General features: G+C 31.4%; 1 protein-coding gene across 2 annotated transcripts in view; it reads left to right on the forward strand.

Moving 5' to 3' along the window:
• Positions 1-26,058, forward strand: part of LOC114126770 (protein slit) — a 131,322-nt gene that overhangs the window by 96,898 nt on the left and 8,366 nt on the right. Inside the window, exons 5-14 of one of the 2 annotated variants that reach the window (XM_027990778.2) lie at positions 17,852-17,923; positions 18,420-18,491; positions 18,585-18,820; positions 20,044-20,209; positions 20,639-20,710; positions 21,238-21,309; positions 22,492-22,563; positions 22,657-22,728; positions 23,528-23,599; positions 25,066-25,223. In XM_027990778.2, coding sequence (XP_027846579.2) covers positions 17,852-17,923; positions 18,420-18,491; positions 18,585-18,820; positions 20,044-20,209; positions 20,639-20,710; positions 21,238-21,309; positions 22,492-22,563; positions 22,657-22,728; positions 23,528-23,599; positions 25,066-25,223 — 1,064 coding nt within the window. The remainder of the gene's footprint in view (positions 1-17,851; positions 17,924-18,419; positions 18,492-18,584; positions 18,821-20,043; positions 20,210-20,638; positions 20,711-21,237; positions 21,310-22,491; positions 22,564-22,656; positions 22,729-23,527; positions 23,600-25,065; positions 25,224-26,058) is intronic. The other variant, XM_027990779.2, reaches the window with a different exon arrangement.

Genomic DNA, 26,058 nt, shown 5'->3' on the forward strand with positions numbered 1-26,058 from the left:
AATTCATAATATATTCTTTAGTGAAAAATAAATTCATTAAAACATTCGTTTTTTTTTTTAAAAAAAAAAAATTTCGCATAATGATAACGTTTTAATAATATAATAATAAATTCGTATATAAATTTTCCCAAAAAAAGTTTGTATATAACTCATAAACGTGATGTTTGATAATTTATATTTTTTTGTTCAAAATATTATTATTTTTACTTGCACTTAAAATTAAAACCATTTAACATTTTTTTTTTTTTTTATCTAAATAAAAATAAAAATAGCATAAACTTTTCCGTCAGCGCGTATATAAATTAGATTTTAACAAATATTCCAATTTTATTTTAAAACAGTAAAAAATAAGGTCTAACTAACTTTATATAACAGTTTGTTATTAAAAAATATATAAATATTTCTCAAATGATTTATTCACCATTATATAATTTATTAATGTAAATTAAATTTAAATTACCCGTATATAAAATTGAAGAAAAAATGTATGACAAAATATGTATGTATTGAGTAATTGATAAAGCAGAGATATTTCATATAGGTACTTGAAATAATGCAAATTCTTTATTAAAATACAATACGACTTATAATATAATATATGCGTATATATTTTTAAAAATAATATTAATAATTATAACTATTAAGAGAAATACAATTTTCACGACTTTTGGTTTTATGTTATAAGAGTGTTTATTTCAGTGCCGTAGATTAGTACTAGGAAACGAATAGTTATTGGTTAATAATATAAAATGACGTATTTACTTCCATCCTGTATATATAATATAATATACAAAAGGGAACATATTTTGGTGCTTGGTGCCGTTCGTTTATCATCTCATAAAGAGTTTAATACGTTTTAAATTGACGACTATGTGGTGTTAAAATACTAATTCGTCAACTGATTGGTTATAGCCATGTTTATAATATACATGTATGTACTCTGGTATTATTCAGTGTGGCTTACAAATTACGAACAAGACACGTGGCTTTATAAATAATATATATATCGTTCGTGGGCATATGCATATGGTAACAGGCAGCTGGACAGAATGCGCAAAATATTCAATTGAGGGGAAAAAAATAGAGGAGAATTTAAAGGTCGTAACCGTATGCGTCTAGACCCTAACGCGAGAGAAGCTGTGAATGCGAAATACGCACAGTGCAATCAAAACGAAATTTTCGTCTGCCGCCCGACGACGACGATAAGGACGAGAAAAAAAGGGTTTTTATTTTACGTGACCGGATTAAAACCTATTTGCGTGGACAATGGCCCGTCATTCTTATCACGTAACGCCTTTTGTAAATGGCGTCTTAAATGGACCCACAGACGGATTAATTTCCTACGAAAACCGCAGTGTGTCTGGGGAAATAATTTCGTTGAGTAAAGGAGTTTTCAACTTAATAGACTACGTATGTGTATGTGTGTGTATTATATTACATGCACGACATATTATGTGTTTGGAGCTTAAGCTGCTCTTCAAATCGCTATATTCAGTCTGTTCAACACTAAAAACATTGGTGAAACAATTTTTCTAATTAATTTCTAGCTGCAAACATATTATACCAAGCAATTAAAAGCTTTAACGAATACATGAAAAAAATATTACATAGTACCAAAGATATATGAAAATATTTATAAATATAATACATATTAAGCTAATACAATACCTACTTAAAGTAACGAATAAATTTAAATTATTGCATTTATATAAATATATTGTTTTAATTCACAAATGATTTTTATCAAAAATATAAAATATATTTCTACGGCGAAGAAACGTAAAAAATAGGAGTCCTTAGAGATAATGTTTATTTTTTGATAATTAAAATTTCTCATTTCCTCTATGACTAAAATATTTAAAATGTACGTAAATATAATGTATTTTACATCGATTTTAATTAAACTTATCCAGCTTGTCAACCTTTCTTAACAAAATAAATGAAAAGTTATGTCAAGTCAAAAGTGCAAAATAAAACAATTATATAAATCACTTGAACACCGTACAAAGTACAAACTCTGTCTTAGTAGGTTGCGTGTTCAATTAATTAAATTTTTGAATCGTGCAGATTGACGTGTACGAATAATAATAAAGACCGATTAAGGAAGAAATTCATCGGAAGCTGTTAATTAGCAGATAACCAGTTCATAAGTTTGATAAAGGGTTCATTTTTCATTATTTAAACGAGCTATGTGGTGTAAGGGTTAATTAACGTTTTGAATTAAACAAAATTCCTACAAAGGAAGACCATTCCATTAGAGATGTTGTCAACGAAAGGGGAGAGAAGTCGCTGTCGAGTCTGTCATCGGCAATACTGCAAGTCGACACGAAATCCAGTCTATTCACCGTCTTATCAAACCCATCAAAAGCCAAAGGTCTGCACGTAAAAATATGATGTTAAAAAATCCATCAACCAAACATTTTTCACATTAATATACCAACTTCATAATTTATAGTAAATATAAATTAAATTATGAATATATTTTTCATTGGAACATACAAATTCACTCTATTGTGTATTATCGATCCAAAATAGTGATGATGTTTAATGAGATGGTATTGGAATCATGAAATATATTTTGGGGATGTGCGTGGGAAAACGTTAAACGGGTTACCAGGTGGTGTATGAGGGGGATTTTGGGATGTGCGAATAAAAAATCGAAACATACAACATTAATGGATCGAAAGCTTTTTGTTCCTACAGCACACGACCGATGTGTATAGGGGAAAACTGTTTCTTACTCAATAATGTACCTAGAGTATTGAATAAATAGAATAAAATAAACCAATGTAGTGTCATAGAAACTTAATGATTGTGGCAATAAATTTTTATAATTGACTAAAAATTGATATTTTTTTCGCTAGTATTATAATAACTATAATAAGCGACCGAACGATACGATCAAATTCTAAAATTATTACCAGCACCTATTATTATAAAATAATATATATGACTTTATAAAAACTAATAATTATATTGATTTAAATATATATATATATATAATATACATAATGACTAACCATAAATCAGCGGATTCATTCTAAAAGTTTAAAAAAATATATATCATTTGTATACAATAATACTTATTGTTTTTAATCATTAATTGATAAATAATAAATATATTATATATCTAATATCTATTAAATAATAGTATACTACTTATTTTTGTAGTTATAAATTGAATACATAAAGGTTAAAACTCATAAATGTTATTAACATATGAAAAAAAATGTTGAAATAAATATAAATATACTTTTTATTAAATTAAATTTTCAAAATATTCGTTCAAAATCTTTTTAAGAAACTGTTTAAACATTTCAAATGCAACAAAATGTATACATGCTTCCTTGCCCTCTCTAAGATTCTATAAGCTATATAATATACTAACACTATTCAACAATTGTTAGGTGTTTAATACACAAATATTGAATATTATATGGAAAAAAACATATTTATGTATACGTTATTATTTTACTGCCACCTGAATGGAAGTATTGATTTTGTTTCAATTTTCATATAAGTAATATGTATGCATTACTCATCCAGTATAAATAACTAAAACACGAAATAATATAATGTCTTGTAGTGATGCATAACACATCGAATTACCGTTCCACGCAATGTAATAATACAATGCATCATGACTTATCTAGTTCGTATTAACGCCATTTAACTCTATCGCCCATTCACCATTCACCTCCCTAAATTGTATAATATGTTTTTATGTATTGCAGTTGTATTATTTTTTTGGTTTTATTTTTATTTTTATTTATTTTTTTATTGCCTACCTCATCAGAGCACCGGGTTTGAAGCCCGCACCTCTGCCGTTTCCGTTGCCGATTTGTATTACCCGAGAACCCTATCCTCCACGACTCCGCGTCGCTCTTTTGGGGTGTGAATGATTGCCTCCGAGTACACACAATCAAGAAACTGTTGATTCCAGTGTCGAACCCCTCCGGGGGATCAGATATGTATAATGTACTCTCGTCTTGATTATGCTCGTCGGGTGCTTTCCAATTTCCCAATGAGTCATACGGGCGAAAGTGTTTCCGGAAAATTGATACACGCGCGAACCCCAACGCGCCCGGAGGGTGAGAAGGAGAGGGACCTTGTGTGGTGGTCCGTGGGTGGGGATACAGAACCAATAATAATAGTGCTGGGCAATGGTCCGGAATTTCCATACCAAAGTACTATAATATGTATAAACATACCGTCGGGGTGTGACGGATAGGATTGTCGTCATCTGCACCGTGCGTGAAACACCGGGAACTACCCCGAATGCTGGGGAGTTTAAACAGTTATATTCATCTGATAAAAAGGTATTTTGATAATTTATGTTGCGAGCAAAATGCGACGATGAGTTCGATGAAACACATTCATATGCATATATTATATATTATATATTACATTTTGCCCATATTACATTGAACAATTTAAAAATGTTTTTAATAGTATATTATAATAATATCAACGTGATGGATACCCTTAAATCTTGAAATTTAAAATCTATAATAAAAAATATTTTAAAAATAAAATTATCCACCTATTTCTCAATTAAAATTATTTATCTTTATAGAAATGTTTACATTTTTTCTTTTCTAGTACTGTTGACTTACGTTTTCGTAGTACTTTACCAGGCTCAGTTTTTGTTGTAGGTAGCTTTTTTTCTTAGTCAGATAACTTATATTAACTATCTATATTCTATATATATAAAAAAAAATATTTAAATATTTGAATAATTGTTACTATTATCAAATGTTTATAACATGTACAATATATGAATTTACAAAACAGAGATATTATATATTTATTTATCTATTTATTTATGAATCACTTATAATATGCGTATCAAATATAAAAATATTAACAAAACAAAAAAATATAAAATATATATATACGCACTTTAAAAACATTCAAAACATACTGAACAATTCAACTGCGTTTTTTGGAATATTGTAATATCCCGTCAGTTAACATTTATTCAATGAGACGCATTTAAACATTGCACAGGTATATTTTGTGGACGTGTTTTTTTTTTTTTTATTCATAATATTATGAACTATTATGTCAATATACCTACGCTCTAATCGAGGACATTGTCGATAATGTCTGGCCCGTTGATTGGCTATATAAAACACACGCGTTTTTAAATTGGTTGAGGAATTCAAAAAACTCATACGCATTTAATTGGCACCTACAACGGCGGACGGTTTATAACAAACACGCATATTATCGTATATGTTATTTTACGACGTCATGACGTGGTGTACCTACACGCAGTTGCGACGTGCAGGCTACACGTATACTATAAGGATAAGGGCGTATACGGACGTCGAAAAAAAGTCGTTCGTCGTCGTCGGACGGCAAACGGCGTACTTACGTGCCTACATATGATGATATTATTCACGGGGCGGATAAGAAAAAGGTGTGATGTGTGTGTGGCCCGGCCGGATACGACATAATGTAATATACAGAGTGATTCACCAGCACACTCCTGCACCCCCTTTTTTGTCCAATTATTCAGTTATCCAATATAATATGATCTATGGAATTTTTAAATATATCTCATTCTTATGTGATGTTTTTACAGTACTTAAGGAGTGTTCTGTGGAAATACCACAATTCCTGTTTTTCAAACGACAGTCCACCTTTTCAATTATAAATTATTTAGTGGATAATTTATCTAAAATGTATTATTGACGTATCAAAATTCGATACAAGTAATTATTTTACTTGTATATACTAATAATAATTAATATGCCCGTGATAATAACAATGAGTTTATAATGAGATATGAAAGCTACGGATATTCCATATTTTTGTAGAAGTATTTTTAAGGATTATTGTTCTTAAAGAAAACGAACATGCTTGGTAAATCACCCTGTATATTATGTTCAGCGTTCCATTGCCACGTTACATTTACATTACAATATTATTTTATCCTTCCGATCGTCCTCGCGACCTAAGCTAATGACGGCTCCATTAGCAGCGAGTCGTATACTCGGATTTACGACAATACCGATTCGTGTACAGTTATTACGCATCGTCTTTGTCTCGGACGTTGGATCCGAACGTCGTCCGAACGCCAGAAAACCACCACACACAGAGCCGTTTCGATGTACAATTCTATTTATTTTTTATACTAAAATTAGTAAATCGTTGTAAAGCAAAACGAAAAAAATACATATTATACGATTGTATCTCACAACTGTGTATACCTCTATTTCTATCTCTCTCTCGCTTTCGTATCTTCTCGGGTCCCGACCGCCGTTGTGTTTTACTGTATCAAAAATACGTAACCGCAGAGGCAACCCATTAGAAGGGGAAGAAATAGTGTACGTACAGTATGAACACTGTGGCGACCCTTGGCGCCTGCATAATGGAATCCCAACTCGGACGAATAATAATATTTTCCTTTTGTGCGGCGCCTTTATTTTTTTTTTTCTCTACACGTGTTTTATATCGCCGACAAAATCTAGACGTAGAATCGCTACACACGCATATAATAATATACACACGCATACACACACACACACACATACCCAGACGCGCAGAAACACGCAAGACCCTTCTCGTCGTATAGATTATTATATTTCTTTTCACACTCTCCTCCCCGTTTTCCTACGCCAAAATTGTCCCGGAGACCCAATGTGCCACAAGTGACGGACGTAATGCGATACACGCGCAGATAAAACACACACACAAGCACACAAATGTATATAATATTATGTGTAGATATTTATGGGCGCCCGAGCACGTTCTATTATTTCGTTCGTGTGTGTTTTGTTCGTTTTCTTGCTTTTTTTTTTTTTTTTTAATGTACCTTTTATTTACTCACGCTCCGTGTTGGGTGGACTGCAAGTCGTAGTCGTCGGGCTGTTGAGTGAGTACACACAGTTTACCCCCGACGAGCGAATAACGCGCGAATTCCGCATTCATTCAACATAGTAGGTAGGTACATCACATAATAATATTATCATTTTATTCGTCCGGCGAACACGATAAAAACTTTGACCTACTTCGACAATTCTACTCTGTCTATACGATATAGTCATATGCTCATAAAATAATACATTTTTGGTCTCGTAGAAAACACCAATTTTTAGGTAGTTTTCTTCTCTCTATGAAATTATTGCTGCAGTGAACTAGTCTATAACAAACCTTATAATTATTTTTAATTATTAACAGTAATTCGTGCCCAAACGTACAATTAACTTAAGCTGCATTATGCAATAATTTTTGTGCAATTTTATCGTTATTTTACTATGACTATCAACATAAACTTTCAAAAATCTAAACACAAACTCACTGCTATCATCCACAAGATTGTATGATAGTTCAGAAAAAATGTTTATTTTTATAAATATATATCTATTAGAATGCAATTTGTATTTTTCTGAAAGCACCCGTTCAAGTATTCTAACGGAATACTTTATTATACAGCGATTATTTGTAGTTACTAAAGGTTTCGCACGTATTACAAATATTTCTAAGACATTTATGCTGAAACGGAAGTTTCGCGAATCGCAATAATTCGAAAAATTCATTTTTATTTAAACAAAGTTCAAAATTAAATCGTAAGAATACAATACCAGCACAATGCAAATGAACGGGAATTTCGAATATCCTTCTTTAAGATTATTATTTTTAAATATTAATAATGATTTACCTGGTTGTCGGAAGCAGCGTGTGATTGGGGGAGCGTATGCTATGGGTTACCAAGCAACGCACACGCATATTCAGCTGATGATAAATTATAAAACAAAATTAACATTGTAACGATATTGACAATAGGTCAAACCCAACGTGTGCGTCGCTCACCGCTACCACTGCCAGGCAAGAAAGGGTGACTCAAAGTCTGTGTATTTAATATTGCAGTTTTGTGACATTGTTAGGGGATTGCCCACGGTTAAGAGGGCGGTGGAGACGTTTGTGGTGCATTGTTCTTCTGGGTTCTTTAAATAAACATATTATTATTAAATACAGGGTGATCCGCCAACCGCCAGCGGCGTTTTCCCGGGTTGCCCAAAATGATTTTTTCCATAGAAAATGTTCATACAATTTTATTGTTAGCTATTCAATATACAGACAAACAAAATGTCAATATACATATCTCCAAAATAATACGTACGACAACAGTAAAACAGAAAATATGAATAAAATCTGTCCTACATATGTAGTATAATATATAAATGTATTAGAATTCTACCGAAACGGTATTCTTTTTTTCATTTTCATATTGTGCAGTGGCTCTGAAATCAAACATAAGAGTCAATAATAATAGAGATATCCGCGAATGCGAATTTAGAGAATTTGAGTGCAATAAAAAGATTTTATAAAACGTGTTTGCTAATTGGCTATCACTCTTGATTCGTAAATCGTTAAGCAGTATACAATTTTTATTTTTTGATATATTTATTTACCAATAGTATCATATAGTAGTAGTGTCCAAATGACCAATGATACAGAGAAAAATGTATTGCAAAGATTGAAAAAACGATGTATGGCAATCCCAAAATATACAGGTTGTGGACACTTACATGTTATCCAACCACGACATTTTACGGTTAAAATATTTTTCGTTTTAAAAATGGACAAAATAACGTGAGAAACTGTTCAGTATTTCACGCTTGACTATACAAAGTTCGCATAGCATAACATAACAACCCACCCTGTATAATGCACAAATAATAATATTACAATATATATACGGTGGCGTCGGCATGCGAGTTTAATAGCATAGTGTACATGGAGTAGTGACTCAGTGGTAAACCCTTCTACCGATCGGTCGTTGGCGGGGGTGGATGGTAAAAAAACATCTCCTCACCCCAAAAACAAAACGCAGATACCGACGGTATGCATCGCCGCGCGACATGATGCATACTGTAAGTACGAGGGCGGCCAGTGTAGGCGACTATGATTACACGGATCACCCGGATTTAATTTATAGTCTGGCTTTACAATTATTGCTACTACGGGGGAGCGTTCCCGAAGCTCGGGTGACGTCATTTTTATGTACGTGCAGTAGTTACGCATATGGTTTTTGGGGAGAGGGAGAACGGGAAGAAAAAAAATACTTTAAGTGTCGTTTTGGGAAATCTATCATTGTAAGTTAGGGAAAGTATACGAGAAAAAAGAAAAAATTACCTAAATTACATTTAGGACATGATGTGCAAAAACTGCTACTCGTGTACAATGAACCGATTGAAATTTATTTCGTTGTATCATCTTGACCAACACACGTGCACCACGCGTGCATTCGAGTACGTACACTGGGTATGTGTGATAATTCGTTTTTCATCAAATTATGCTTACTAACATTAAAATACGAGTATAATAAAGCAATTTACTTATTTAGATTTTTAGAATATGCTTTGAAAACCAAATGCATTAAATTGGTAATACACAATTTAGTTAATAAATATACCTAAGTAATGAATTTCAAATTAAATTACATTTGATTCAGAAGAAATAACCTAAAAATGTTTTCAAATCAATAGTTTCGTGAGTACATGTAATTGATTTAATTTTTAATGGAAACTTTAACTTATACAATTTGTTTAATGTAAATAATTATTAATTTTTAGTCGGTGCTATAAATAATAATTAATTTCACTACCTAATATTTATTATAATATAATTTTAAGTTTCATTATATTGATTATATAATGAAAGTTAAAAAATGTATATTTTAAAATATTTTCATTTACTTACAAAAAATCTGTTGTAATAAATAATTTTAACTTTCAAAACTTTGTTACATTTACAAATATTAAGAAGATAATATATTTATAATACTCGAGCGCTACCCTCCTGTTCCCAAGTCTAGACTCTCTCCCTACCTCTTGAACCGAATAAAATAATGTATCAAATATATTTATTTAATATATTATTTAATATAGAAAATTATCGATTTATAATATTTTTTGACAGTCTACAATTTTACATAATGTTAACAAAATGGCAAACACAAATTATGAAGAACGTTTCGCAACGTTCTGTACATCATACGAACTATAGACTCCTCTTGCAAAATTCTTGTTACGCTATTGGCTTAATAAACAACTACGAATATAAATAGTATATTCCGAAACAAATAAATAATACGCAATTAATTTAATCAACTAATGTACCTTTAAAAACGATAATTTATTATTTCAATTCAAATAATAAACAATGTTTCAGCAGATTTATTTTACCATTTTTATACAAATATTTTTTGACTGAATCTATTTCTATAATTTTTATAAACATTATGCCATTGGATATTGTCGCACTTATAAACTAAATACACTATAATTTTGATGAGCGAAACAAGTAGGTAATTTAGTATTCAACAATAATGGATTTAAGCTGTAAAACCATGTGTATTATATTATGCATTTGTGTTAAATTGTTTTTATCATGATTATACGGCAGTAATTATTATGCAATTACGATTTTTATCTTGTAACGCGCATGGAAGTTCGTGTTTTCTCTAGAAGTGATAAAACCATGTTTCAACTTGGACAAACACGATGACATCCCTTAGCGTGAAAATTGCTTTCATTAAAAACCACTATTACCGCACCAGTGCTATAGAGGTACCCTATACCCTTACCCGCATACACGTGCATGAAAAATTATGTAGTTAAAAACGTACACGATGACTTTGGAAAGGGTATACGACAACGATGGCGAAGTCGGTGGCGGCTGCGGCGGCAGCGGTGGTATCACGAGCGTGACCCTTGAAGCGGCTTCTTGTGCATTAATTCTTATGTAGATCCATTAGCGTCACACAATGAGTGAATCACGTGTTGCGCACGAACAACGTTTTAAGCGTACATAATATAATATGTACATACGCCGAAAGGCGCGCACGTTCGGTGCTACAAATTGGTCAACGGGTTGTACAATGTGTGGTTAAAAAAAAATAAAACCCAACGAGAGTGTAAGTGAAACAGAGAGTAATGGAAGGGGGGAGGGTAGAAATAAAGAAATTGTTTGAAAATAAATAATAAACAATAAGATAATAAAAATTTAATAACGGTCAGGATGCATGGGGGTAGTTGCAAGCGGGCAGAACGGAATTATGAAAAATTACTTGGGCGCGTAATATGTGCGAGCCGTAGCATCAGCCAGCCCTCTTCGTCTGAAGTGGATAATATTATTATGTAGTGTGTACTCGACGAATAGATAGACAGACACCATTGTTATTATCATTTCCAAACGAGCTGACAACATAATAATCGCGCGGGACCAGTCCCGTCCGCATGCGAGTGTGCCTATATATATGCTGCAGGTATTGTGTGTGTGTGTGTGTGTATGTCTATTCGTGATATGATTATAATGGTGAGTTTGAGCCTAAGGGTAAACGCAGGTGGAGGAAATGTTTTTTCCCCTTTTTACTTCGGCTAAAGATCGCACAACACACGAGATTTACTCACACAATCGTACATTGGTATATATTTTATTATTTATATATAATATATATATATATACATATTATATACTAGTTTTATAAGCCGTTCTGACGAATTTTTTAGTTTTTTATACGTCACGCGAGCTTGTGTGTGTGTCTTAGGTAAACAAGCTAAAGAGAGAACAACGACGCGCATTTATTTCGAATCGTATTATATCATATAATATAGGTACGTATATTATTATGTCTTATATGTTGCACCGCTAAGTATATTGAAACGAATTTGTATGGTATACATATTGTGTATAATATTACATAATATTATTATAAAATACGTTAACCAGTGCAGCGTAGTTTCGAACCATTTTTTATTCAGACGCTTTTTATCAGTTTTGTAGACGAATAATAAAAATATTTGATTATAATATACATCCTATTGTGCCAACCTATATATGAACGCATATTACTTATACACATTCAATTATAATACCATTATACTATTTTATAATATACAGTACACATATAAACTGCACTGTTAGGAAAGTTCCTTAAAAAGCAGTAATTAACGTTTACGTATATACGTTTTCATAGATTTTAGTAACCAAGTTATACATACCTACCGCATTGTTCAAGATAAAATTTTTCACTAAATTAACGTAATTCCACAATAATTTATGTTACTTCACTCAAGAAAAAAATGTTGTTACCAATAAATTTCGAAAAATCGACATAAATCAAAGGAACCACTGCTGAGAATAAAGGCTATACATAAATGTATAATATGCATGAGCATACACTTATTGCGTGGTGGCAGTGTACCTGAGAAGTGTGCACGAAGTCCCGTGCTGCACTCGTAGAAAACGAATTCAAATCCGCTGAGCTGTTGCGCGTAATTTTATACAGACACCTTTGCATAAAATATGTATTACAAATACCCCAATGGTTTTTCTAAAAACACGCCAACCGCCGTGTACGAGGTTGTTAAGAGGATTTACCCTCGTACGCGTTTACGTGTATACCTATATACTTGCGCGTTTAATTCTCGGACGTCCGGGATTTCAGCTCAGCACGGATTTTCGATTTCACTTGAAAAGGTTTCCACATACGTTCGGAGGAAAATTCGTCGTACTATTTGCATTTGAGAGGTACAAATATTGTATTATTATCAACACTTGAAGTCTGAAAACGGTGGCGAGTGCCACACACGCGGCCATGGTTATGCGATGAGTTGTCGAGTCGCTCATAGTATAGTATTATAAACTATATAATAATATTATGTATTACTATAATAACTAGGTAATTAATAACTAGTGCACAACACGGCCACCTCCTCCGACATTAATACGAACCATTTACCGAAACTATTAAAATATCATTTGATCCGCTCGTATACGTATATAGAATTATAGCGTTTTGGCGTGTCCAATTTATAATAATTATCCCTATGTGTATATATATATATTTGTGTATCGTTTTCGACGTGCAGCAGCAGCGGTGTATATTATATACAAAAACAGTGCGTAGTTTAGTAATTCGTATTAAACATATCTCGCGACAGATCCGATTAAAATCGTATAATAACACTATGAACAGTCCAACTGTATACAATATAATAATAATACGCAACGTTATATTATATTATAATACGTATAAATCATGTTCCGTTTGATTTATGAACAACGCCTATGCACTGTACAGTATACGCTGGTAACCGCCACTCTATACGTCATATAAACAGCGGTCTAATGATCATCATCGCGGTACCCGGCACACAATTACACGTCGTTTTACACAAAAACGTCCGGCCGATTTTATATTAAATGCACAAATTGCAGACTTACAATAACACTTGAGCACTTGAGATATTATATCATTAAACACCGAACTCCGTATTTAGGTTAAGTGCTAAACTACGCTAGATTTCGTTTAATGTGGGCACCACTGCTTAATGTGGCCAGCCACTATTATGGTAAAAATGGTCTAGTACCGATTCCAATGTATGTGAACAAGATTAAAACAAAAACCACCTTATGAGAGCACTTGGTTCGGTTAATAGTTTAGTTAAAATAATTCTTTTTATTATTATTAAGCATTTAAATTTTACAAAACGAAATAGAGTTTTGTTGTCAACATTTGTGTATGTATGTAATAACTTATACGATCAGGTATCATGATATATAAAATATAATATATAGTATAATATTATAGTATATCAAAATTTATAAAAAATATTAAACTTTAAAGATGATGATTTTATCAGGACAGATTATGAAGCAGCTATCGGGAGCGTTAAAAGTGGTGACAATAAATGACACGTGTGACTTTCTTTCCATCACATGTGACAAAATCAAATAATAATCTTTACGTGAATCTTTAAGTGCCATTATGCCTCGAAATGATATATTTTTCTTAGGGAAAATTCTTAATAATAATAATAATCTTATAATAATTTATGCATAGATAATAAAAATTATTAAACTTAAACGTTAAACACTCTTCTTTTGGAACTAAATATTTTTTTTTAATTTTAGTTTTTATAAAGGCAACATCTTTTATTGGGTAAATCGCAAATACCTACATCTGAACTCAATGTGTTCACATCAAACGGAATCTGCTACATATATAGTCCAAATTTAAAAATAATATTGACCGTTTTGGCTAATAATTCACGTTTCCACCAAAAAAAATTTGAAACCAATTATTTTAATTTTTTGTCAATTTATTTAGTTATTTATTCATGGTTAAGTTATATTTTATCGATCATGATGGTTTGGTATCATAGTAAAAAATTTAAAATATATTAAATCTAATAGATATGTGATGTTACTAAAACTATAATTTTATTTTATTAATCTACATAGGTATTTGACTTATTATTACGACTCTTCTATTCCGGCAAAATAGGCTTTTCCGTAAATCAAAAAATCAGTATTTTGGCGAAAAAGGGCTATTTACTACTATTAGTATACAATATACGTAATTTATTCCCAACAGAGAGATTGCTGCAGTTATATATGTAACTATTCCTCTAAACTATTATTTTCTGTATACTCGTGTATCTATAAAAATTGTTTTTCCGTGTCTCATACACAAACATATGGTATTGTATACTGTATAGTAGTATGTATGATGTATCCGTCATGGCGTCATTGCGACATATAATATTATATTAGCGATAGCGTTAAATTCCGTATTTTTGTCATTATTATGAAGTGCCGTTTTAAAATGAAAAATATCAAAAAATAAAGCACTATAATAATATATGATTTGTGCGTACGTTGTTTGGTTTTCAACGTTATGAAAGCGATATTTAACGAACCAAATATAAAAAGCCATAAATATCACCGATATATATCTATACTGCAAAATATGTAATCTATTCGTTTTGTACATTAATCCATAGTTAGAATAAAGTGGTGTAAATTTTATAGGTTGCAAATACATTTCGATAAAAATGTTATGCTTTTTTGATGAATGCAAATATATTAGCTTTAATTTTTTTTTATTTACCTGTATACTACACAACGATCATTGATTCTCATCGAATTTAAGTTGTACCGACTTTAGACCATAACGTATTTCGTAAGACTTGAATACAATATTGCGTAAATAGAAAAAAAAATCAAAAACAGTACCTACGTAAAAATAAAATAATAATAATACGCACACGTTAAATTACAAAACGTAATGTTGATTGTGCCAAGAATTGACCATTACTCCGGCAATTTTGAATGATTCACCGCGTCATATAATAATAATAATAATAATAATAATAAAAGTTTTCCCATAATCGCATATGCGACCGCACACACGCCGCAGACACACACACACACATACACACACTTACACACACACACATAAATTAATATCGTCATTTCTTCATAATATAGTATACGCATCGTTTTTTGCCCCTTTGGTTTCGCGAAAAGAAAACGGTACGACTCGATTGTTGGCCGACGTCCCCTTTTTTTTTCCCCGCCGAAAATGATTATTATTGCCCGCAAAGCTGTCACCGTCGGCGGCAGTCCACTCGTTCTCTCTCTCTCTTCACACACACTCCGTCTCTAACCGAGTATGAGTGCATCGCACATTTTTTCTCTCTCCCTCGTAATATTCTTCGATTAATAATAATGCGAAGGTGCATGAATCACCTAGTTCGATCAGTCATCGTTGTTGTTGCTGTACTTGCGATGACGGCGACGACGACGCTGAGGACGACGGCTACGACGACGACGACGACTACAAAAGAATATATATACACATAGGGTCCCGGTGCGGCGCTCTCCGCTCTCGCTTAGGGTTGTCGCGAAATGGAGATTACAAACGCGACGGGGACGGGCGGCAGCAGTGACGAAGGCCGTCTGAAAGTTTCATAATAATATTCTAACGCCGATATTACCGCTGGAATCCCGTGTATATTATCATATAGATTACATCTCTATATTATAATGGTATATGTTTCGTGTATGTATGTATGTACGGGTTCGGTATATTGGTGTCCCGAGAGGATCGGCGACGACGGAGATTTATATTTCGCTTTTTTCGATGATATGATATTAAAAAAAAAAAAAATAAAAAAGACGGAGTAGAACATAATATTATGACGTACGCTGTAATAATATCATTATAGAAGTTTATAGTATACCGACGGATTTTCTTTTACTCGTATCTCGCTGCAATCCGAAGACGACCCGCGTGGGTCAGCACGTCGTACTTATGTGTATATAAATCGATAAGTATACGTATTTCGCGTCAATGATTTTTAAATAACATTTTTTTTTTCCGTACAGTCATAATATCCGCCTCCGTGGCATAACCGTATAGTGTGTTTTGAGTGCGTGGGTGAGTGCACCTAAGTTGAAATGTAATTAATAATCCGGCATCGTCGAAGAATACAATCGATGAGCGCCCGCTCGCCACGAAGCAATTAAAATTTCCGGTTTCGAGCAACTCCACCATTTTTACGGTTTATATAGTACGATTCGTCCTAATCGTACGATTTTTAAAACGTCTCTTTTATTTTCAGTCTGTTTTTGACACCCGCGAAAGTTTTATACTTTAAAAGCACTAGTGTGTCGTGTGCAAGTATATTATATTATAATGTAGTTCCAGTAGCTATAGTAGCAGTACGACACCGCTACGATGTGGATATTGGTATATGTATAATAAAACTTATTGTTTTGTGATATATTTCACGGTATTGAATTTGCAAACGTATCAACGGTTCGTTTATAGTTTTTACGAAAACCGAAAAGTCTGTATGTATACGTCAACCATAAAATGTATTGTAGAGGTTTAACAGACATCTGCACTACAAGGCAATATTTCCAAGATCCGATTTTCTCGGCTCGTCTGGATGTGTGACGTTTTTTCATAAGAGCCGTTGACGTGCACGTTTCAGTATTTAACGTCACGGTCGACACCGTTTTAATGACGGTTCATATTATATATGCGTATTCGTTGAAGTACGGATTTTCATTTAAAGTATATCGCTGTCTGTGGGGTGAGGGGATAGACTATTATTAATATTTAAACCGGAATAAATCAAATTCACGAATGTTGTTGGAATTCAATTATTTAGTTATATTTCAGTCTTGCATAACGGTTTTGATGTAAAGACATTCGGAACAATTGCGGTAACATAAACCATAAATATTAAATTTAATTAATAAAACAAATTTATTTGTATGTATTGTTACGTCGTGTTGTATACCACTCTCATTGTGCGGTTACATTATGGGTTTTCATTTTTCATAATTTTACACCCTCCGGAACCGCTTTCATCCAGGTTTGAATAATGTTCGTTTTATTACTCCTGTAAAACGAAAAAAAAATATATATATATACCCTACTCTTCGAAAATCCTGAGACTTTAGTGATGTAAAGTTAATTACCGGTAAACCTCGGGAGCGGAGCAGAGCAGGAACAGTCCCCGGAGATGCCCTTCGGCGACAACTAATGGAACGAACGAAAAACCTAATCAATTTAACGGGAAAATGGAGACTTTTTCCTTTTTTTCCCTTTCGAACCCGAGACACAAGTAAAAATACAATTCACAGTGAATAAAAATAAAAAAACATGATAGTCAATTTTTACACCACTCTTTTATTCTATTTGAAATAAACATCAAAATCCATTAGACGCTACAACAAGCGACACTACTGATATAAATACGACTGTTGCCACAGTTTATTTTAAAAAAAAATGTTGAAACTTTGAAAAAAAAAATTAAATAAAAAAATAATGAACAAACGTTTTACGCACGAATATGTATAATAAAATGTCTATATTTCATTCCATTACTCGTATCTTTATGAAAAACCGAGATACCTACTTCATCCTCTAGCTACAGCGTTTATATTTTAATACTTCGAAATGACTCGTATATAATAAACCGTATACATATATTATGTTGCTTATAATACTTATGACGGTGTTTTATGTTTACAGTGATCTGAGCCATAATCGTTTGCTGTTTGTTGGGAAGAACATGTTGAAGGGTGCTCAAGCTTTAAGAACTTTGTAAGTATTTAAACAAAACAAACACAAAATTAAATAAAAAAAAAAATTCGCAACGATCCCCAACAGGTATAATATTGAAACTTATTGACTTTACGCTGAGGCTTAATTTCAATTTATGAGTTAATTTTTTCCCCTTTTAAAAAAACTTTCCGTCGTCGATTCATTCTTTCGCATTATGAAATCGTTTTCGTTCTCCGAAACAGTTTATTTCTTTCATATTTTTTAATCGACCACAATGAAAATGTCTGCAATGAATAAAAAGAAAATTCAAATGTCCCACCGCCGACCCATCCCTCTATATCGTCACAACGAAGGGACAAAACTTTCCGATACATTATTCTTCATTATTTCCTATCCGCCATGTCCTGTCTCGTTCGCACTGTTCGGTTTCAATAACGTCACGAATAATGGTATTATTTTTCACGGTTGACGATTAAATGTGAGAGAAACAGAAAAAAAGTTCATTATATAATATCGCCCGTTCGTTCGTTCACAGGCTAATGGACAACAACCGTCTCCTGTGCATTGACGAGCATGCCATCAAAGGACTCAAAGACCTGGAAATACTGTAAGTATTAAAACGCTCACTACGGAATTAGAAAATATATGTATACCAATTGTTTATATGTGTGTGTGTGTGTGTCCACTTTAATTTTCACAGAACTCTTAACAACAACAACCTAACCACGCTCCCGTCAGGACTGTTTTCCGACCTTTACCGCCTGAGAAACATTCGATTGTCCGAAAACAAGTTCATCTGTGACTGTAAGCTCGAATGGCTGTACCAGCAATGGTTACCAAGGATTCCTAGACTAGGATCATCAACTCAGTGCTACGGGCCATCAAACATGGCTGGTCTGCCACTATCCGATATGCATAAACACCACATGCAGTGCGGTAATTATACATGATAATAATATGTTATATTATGATACACAAGATGACGGACGTTTTAATTGTAATATAACACAATCGAGACGATTTGATGTTTTTTTTTACCAATTATCAGATACGCAAATATAAACTTTAAAGTCGGTTATATGCTGTACCGTATAGACATAATTTAAAAATATTTTGTCGATGATCGATTTTAGTCAGTTTATGTAATCACGGATATTTTTTTATATATCTTTAAGACTTTAAATCTACATATTTCATATTAATAATATAGTTTGATTTCGATTATAACATAAGAAATAAATATTTAAAAATAATTTTCCATTTAGAACATTTATTCACTGGATATTAGATATTTTATGTAATTTCCGCCGTCGATATTATAAAACAGGATATTTTATCTCCCAGATCCAGTGAGAAGGTGGTATGAATAACATTTAAGCTTTAAGCAAATTATTTTTATCAATGAAAATACAAATTTCTTAATTAAAAAAAACTATACTAGTAATTAAAACAATTATTTTTCTATGTGTGTATAGAAGTCAATAATTAAGCACTTGACAATTATTATTACGACTACAGTTTTCAAACGAAATGAAAATTAACTATTATTACATAAACTATATTATAATTTTAAATATATTATGCAGCCATAATTCTTAATTATACTAAAGTACAAACATATTTTACGATTGTTCGAAAAAATAAAAAATAGCTTTTAACTCGATACCTATACAAAACGTATTCGTATTGCTTATTTCTTTCAAAAAGGTACTTTTAAATTTGAAATTAAATCACAATTAAATGTGTAAATTCGATAATTTTTTTTAACACTTTTTACATATTATATTGTTAAATCATTATTCACATAAAAACCTGATATTTTAAACGTATAATTTTAAATCAAAAAAAATTTAACAAATAATTTATCGTATTCATTAGATCTATACTGCACATTAAAGGACCACGCGTAATGATTAAACTTTTATTATGCACCGCGCCATATAGAGTAATACAGTCAAACTCATAAACATATCATTATACGTATTCAGTTGATTAAGTATACCTATATAAAAGCTATATATATATATATATAATATACTGTGACTAACAACAATTATATAATAGTAGGTATCTAGTCTACAGGGTCTCATTAGACTTATAAGGCTATTGTGACACTTTGGCTAATACAGCATAATTTACGATTATATTTTAACTCCTAGCAGACGGCGATTTCGACGGAGAGACAGTGGAATGTGGTCCTGGCGTCGAAGACCAAAAGTCCTCGTGCCCGCATCCGTGTACGTGTGAAGAGGGGGGTATCGTGAATTGCAGGGAGAAGTCGTTGACCAAGGTGCCAACAAAATTGCCGGAGGACATCGTAGAACTGTAAGTATAACTATAATAATAGCCCGCACCCCACCAAACCAGTGCTCTTATCTAAATATGTTTTGTACATAAAATATATGGATGGCGCGTGGGTAAAAAAGAATAAGTCACTGCAATATTTACTTTCCGGGAAACGAATAAAACGTCTCATTTCTGTATTAACAGTAATGGAATTTTTATTCTACACGGATGAATAAAGATAAGTAAAAGTACAAAAATCGAATAATTTGATAATGAAAACTACGCAAAACATATTTCATTTTTATGAGATAGCGTAGGTACTTTAATCAATAAATTGACAAATTGACTTACCTATCAACTTTACCCACGCACCAAGCATACCTACATCATATATCTATATAATATGTATTCGTTAATTGATAATATAAATTATCGAGTTTATTTACTACGGTTCATCACTTTTCACAGGAGACTAGAACAAAATCAAATCACCGAAATCCTGCCCAAAGCGTTCGTTAAATACAAACGTCTGCGAAGAATGTAAGTACAAATACAACTTTACTGTAATAATTACGTGTAAATACGTGTACGATGATTTTAAAAACACACGACATAATCGAATAATGATAGTTTTGCCGTGTACACTTTAAGCGTATAATAATAAAATCCTTTTTAATAAAATAATATATAATACGTAGGTATACAGCTGACATATTGCATTTTAGCATTTATATTTGCTGAATGTTGAATAACAACCGGTTAATATGAATTTAAATTTAGTCGTTGATGAAATATGTTATTTTTCAACACGTAAATATATCAATTTACTGTATCTATAATTTATTCATTACAAGTGTAATTGGTCTTGACATAACTGCGTGCTTCATTTCACTAAATTTAATGTGTTCTAAACTGTACGTTACTTCGTTCTTTGTACGCCAATTATATTAAATATTGTAACTTAACCATTATTTACTGTATTTCAGCGGAAGAAGTGTTTTTTTTTTCTTCTCAATAAAACATTAAACTATTTACTTTAGTTATTAATATGTATTTACATGTTACAGTGACCTCAGCAAAAACCAGATAACAAAAATATCAGTGGACGCCTTTCAGGGTCTGAAGTCGTTAACATCTCTGTAAGTATACACTGTTATGCATATGATTAACTATGTGAAACGCTTCTTTCTCCTTGTAGATCATAAAATAATTTTACGATTTAGCTCCCAAGAAAATGTCTTTTAGCGATGTTAAAGTTTTTTTTCAGTTGCACATTAGTCATTCGCGCTGGAAGTATAGCGTGCATAAAATATCATGTATATACGTGGGTCTATAACTGGTTTTGCTTTCGACCTATCACGCGTAATTGTTGGTTGCAAAAAACCATCCACAATTTTTCTGAAAAAAAAAAAGGCTATTCGTTTTATTACCTTTTTTTGTTCTGTATCGATACACGCCTAAAGTTATTTTTCCCGGTGCAAATAGGGTTTTAAAAAATAAAATACATTTTGAATGGTTTCCAAATGTGCCACGAGCTTTTTTATGTACGCCAAAGGGTCGGTGCGCTCTTGTTTAGGCGGTCGTAAATTCGCTAAAAGCCATTATTAATGACAATAACAGGCGGCGTGTAAGTTTGCCTTAGGCTTTTATCTTCAGACTTATTTATTAACTCTTTGGTTAGCGGAAAAAATGTAAGCGTTTATCACATATAGCACTGGTATAGATGACTAACAATATCATGATAATTTTTTTTCCACGCGACTGCAATGTTATTCAAACTTTTTAAGCCATTTGCAACGAAAGTTCTAATTATATTTCGAAAACCGTCGAGTATAAAAAATGTGTAATCCACCTGTAAGTGAGTGTATTGAAAATAATGTTTAAAATTTAAATATATACGCTCGTATTACACATTATTATTACTATTATACCGATATTTCGAAATACATAATACGTGACAGCAATATACGTGTGTTATAATAATACGTATTATATATATAGTATAGTTGTATTAAAGGTATTAACTGAATCCGATATATAAAAAATAAAAGGAAAAACGTATACTTTACAACTTCCCTGCAAGCTATAACTTTTTAAACCTTTATATTTTTATTCTCGGCAGTATATAAACTGTATATTACACTACCCTGGCCGATATTCTGTGAACCACAGTACCTATATATATTATTTTTATTGTCCTGAAATCGAATTTTTATCCATAAAATTTGTACGAACGAGAAAAACGCGTAATTTTATCAGGATGAATCGACCCAATAATTCAGAAAAATTGAATTTATTATGTATTTTACTTTTTTTTACAGAATGCTGTACGGCAACAAAATAAAAGACTTGCCTGGTGGCGTGTTCCATGGCCTCACTTCGTTGCAACTGTTGTAAGTATAAAAATAAGAAGAAAAAAATGATACAATACATAATCCAAAAACTATATTATTATATGTTCTTGTTGTTATTTTGTTTTTCTCAAGGCTTTTGAACGCAAACGAAATATCGTGTATACGAAGAGACGCTTTCAGAGATTTACACAGCGTCAATTTGCTGTGAGTAAAAACTGTAGACGGTTTTGTTTATTAATTTTTTTTCCTCCTTTTACGGCCTTGTGTGTAATGAAAAAAAGAAACCGAGTCAGGTATACGGCGGACCCAGATTGAATAAAATTGAAATGTAAAGATACACACAGGGTTATACGAATACCTGTGTATACAATATGTACGTATATGGGCTCGGATTACCTGTGAAAACAATCGCTTTCGGATTTCCCGAGCCAAGTTTGAATATTCATGAATATTTCCTTGCATTCTCCCTCTTTCTCTTCATCCGTCTCATCATTCGATATTCAATATGGCTCTCGTTTAAATCCGACACTTGTTTTAAATTAAAATCAGCCCGCGGACGCCATCCTATAATTTATACTTATAGCTACTGTATTTTTTTTTAAATATATACTGAGTAGATAGACAAGGATACTCGTCTTACTTTTCTTTAATAATTCAATAGTTTAAAATCTGATTTATAAATTTGTAAATATACTCGAAGACCATATTTTCAAATTCTCGAGAATTGTTTTTGGTGTCTTGTAGAAAATTATTATTTGGCAAATTGCTTTTCTGAAAATGTTAACGTTTCAAAAACAAAACAATTCGAAGAAACAGCTTTTAAGTTACTTTACTTTTTTACTAAGATTATTTGTAAATCCATAATAATGAGTTTGAATTAATACTATAATTGCGAATTGTCAATTTAGCACACTTACTGAAAATCTAATGGCCTTTTTTGTTTTCAAATCTATAGATGAATAAAATAAATATTTACTATTAAAACATTGAAAATTGTTTACAGCTCACTGTATGATAACAACATAAAGTCATTGGCAAATGGAACATTCGACTACATGAGGAGTATCCAAACTCTGTAAGTGTAGTGTATATTTACATATATTTATAATACATCATATATGTTTAGTTAGTTATTATTGTTGTTATGATTCAATTATCGGTTTACCTTCCCACGCGTTGTACCACAATAATATTATTTACAGATTTTAGTTTATTATTTACAAATTTACAATAAATAAACTTCAAAGTGTAATAATTAATACTTATACGTAGGTAGATAAAGTTTTAAAGGTATAACCAAATTCGCATTTTCAATTCTAATAACTAGATGTCAAATGCATACCTACCGTCTTCCAACGTTTTAAAGATCAATATTCGTATAAAATATATACATAATAAATAATAACTGATATTTGATATAAAATATATCACTCTATGTAGAAAATTAATTCTTAGTAATATGAAATGTAATTATACTACCATATTTAATATAAAATAATTGAAATTCACCTTTATTCGAAAATATTAATATCTACTGCCAAGACATCCGTAATCCTACTAAAATGTTAAAACATCAATCTTCGTTAAAAAAAAAAAAGAATGATCAAATATTTCTGAATTCTAAACGACTCTAAAAATATTATTCTTGTACTAAGGTTTAAAATGCCATTATAGGTACGTACACGAAAAGCTTTCATGAATAAATTTGATTTTCATTAAATTAATTAATGTTAAAACTCTAAACCTACTGAATAAAAAAAACTCTGTGAAGGCATCTAAGGCTCTCGTCCCCGATACTGTAAAAAGTAACAATCAAAATACCTCGGGTTGTTATTTTTATGTGGCAATCTTATGCTAATCTTTCTTGGTACCGTGGAAAAAATTAACAGTTGACATTTTGCGGCCTTGATCCAAATTTATGCGATCAAATTTATTTTAGCTTTTCTTACTTAGAAACTCAAAATAAACGACTAGCTTAAAACAAAATTAATTCAAAAATGGCCGACCCCGCATTTCCATATACTTTGTGGTAATATTCGCAAGACGAAAACCGTCCACAACATTCAATATGAACTTTAGACAAAATTTTGTATAGACTATAGTGTATAATAGGTTTGAAGACTTGATTTTGTATATCCAGAGGAGATTATTCTTTCTACCGGATATTATTTTTCGTCGGCCCGTTTCCTGTTCATAACGAAATTCAGTCGGAATGAATACATATTATAGTTGTGGTATATTATTAGCATTGAAAAACTTTTTGTACGAAAACTTCCTGAAAAATGTCTTTTTCTCTAGTTATAAATAAAAACATCGTGAATTCTACCAGATGTGTCTTCCATTATTATTTCTAGACACAACCCGCCATCGTCATTGTTTAGTATTGTTTACTTTGCACTATTTGTCTTAATAGCCATCAAAACAATCATACTTCAAGGGGCCATTAGCCAAAAGAATATACTAGAATTATTATCTCTTCAAATAAATAAAGTGAAAAATAAAATATATAAGATTTGATTGTTTATTATTTATTTATTTCAGTCATTTGGGCAGAAATCCATTTAGCTGTGACTGCAACTTGCGTTGGTTATCAGAATATTTGCATAAAAATCCAATAGAAACATCCGCCGCTCGGTGTGAGTCGCCGAAAAAGTTACAAAAACGAAGAATAGATGGCTTGAGCAACGACAAATTCAAGTGTAAGTCATCAGTTTCGTTTATAAGTAGTAAAAAATTATTATCACGAAATTGTCATCTGAACCATAATAATAATCTAAAAATTGTTATTTTTCCTACGGATATTAAAATCGATTTTTTCTAAAGTAGAAATAAAATTACTGGTACACAAACACCTTACTAATATCATAAAATGTTCTTGGAAAATAAAAAGGGTATAAAACGATTTTCGGTTCAAGAATAATGAAGGTATATTGAGAACGCATAAATATAAACTATTTGAAAACGTATCCATATTCCATGTTTATATTAAATGTGTATACAATATATTTCAAAAACGTAATACTTATGTGTACATAACTTATAAATGTTACAGCGTAATAAATTACGTTTTATACGATATTTATAAATCTTAGGTCTTAACTTTTTAATATTAAAATTATGCAATATTTATAGAACAATAGTAAAACAACGAGTACCTATTATGTAATAAATCACTAAAATTATCTTTAATGTTATTATAAAGGTAATTTTGTTATTAAAAAAATAAAAATATATATTATTTAGAATTATACAATATAAAAGAAAAATATGAATTTAATTCCAAAGATTATAATTTAAAAAGTATAATACGGGTAAAAAAATAAGATATTAAAAATGTTACAAAAACTAATGCATAATATTTGTTAATGTTTAATAAATTGTTTTTTGAACATTGAGGTCACGGAATTAATGTTATAAAACGCCTGTGTTACTATAATTAAGTTATAAAACGAATTTAAATTTTTAAATTAATACATTAAAATTCTTATTACAATATAATTTAGGTAGTATATTAAATTGATTTATTATAGTATA

This window comes from Aphis gossypii, chromosome 2 (assembly GCF_020184175.1).
Source record: "Aphis gossypii isolate Hap1 chromosome 2, ASM2018417v2, whole genome shotgun sequence".
In the NCBI taxonomy this organism is placed as follows: domain Eukaryota; kingdom Metazoa; phylum Arthropoda; class Insecta; order Hemiptera; family Aphididae; genus Aphis; species Aphis gossypii.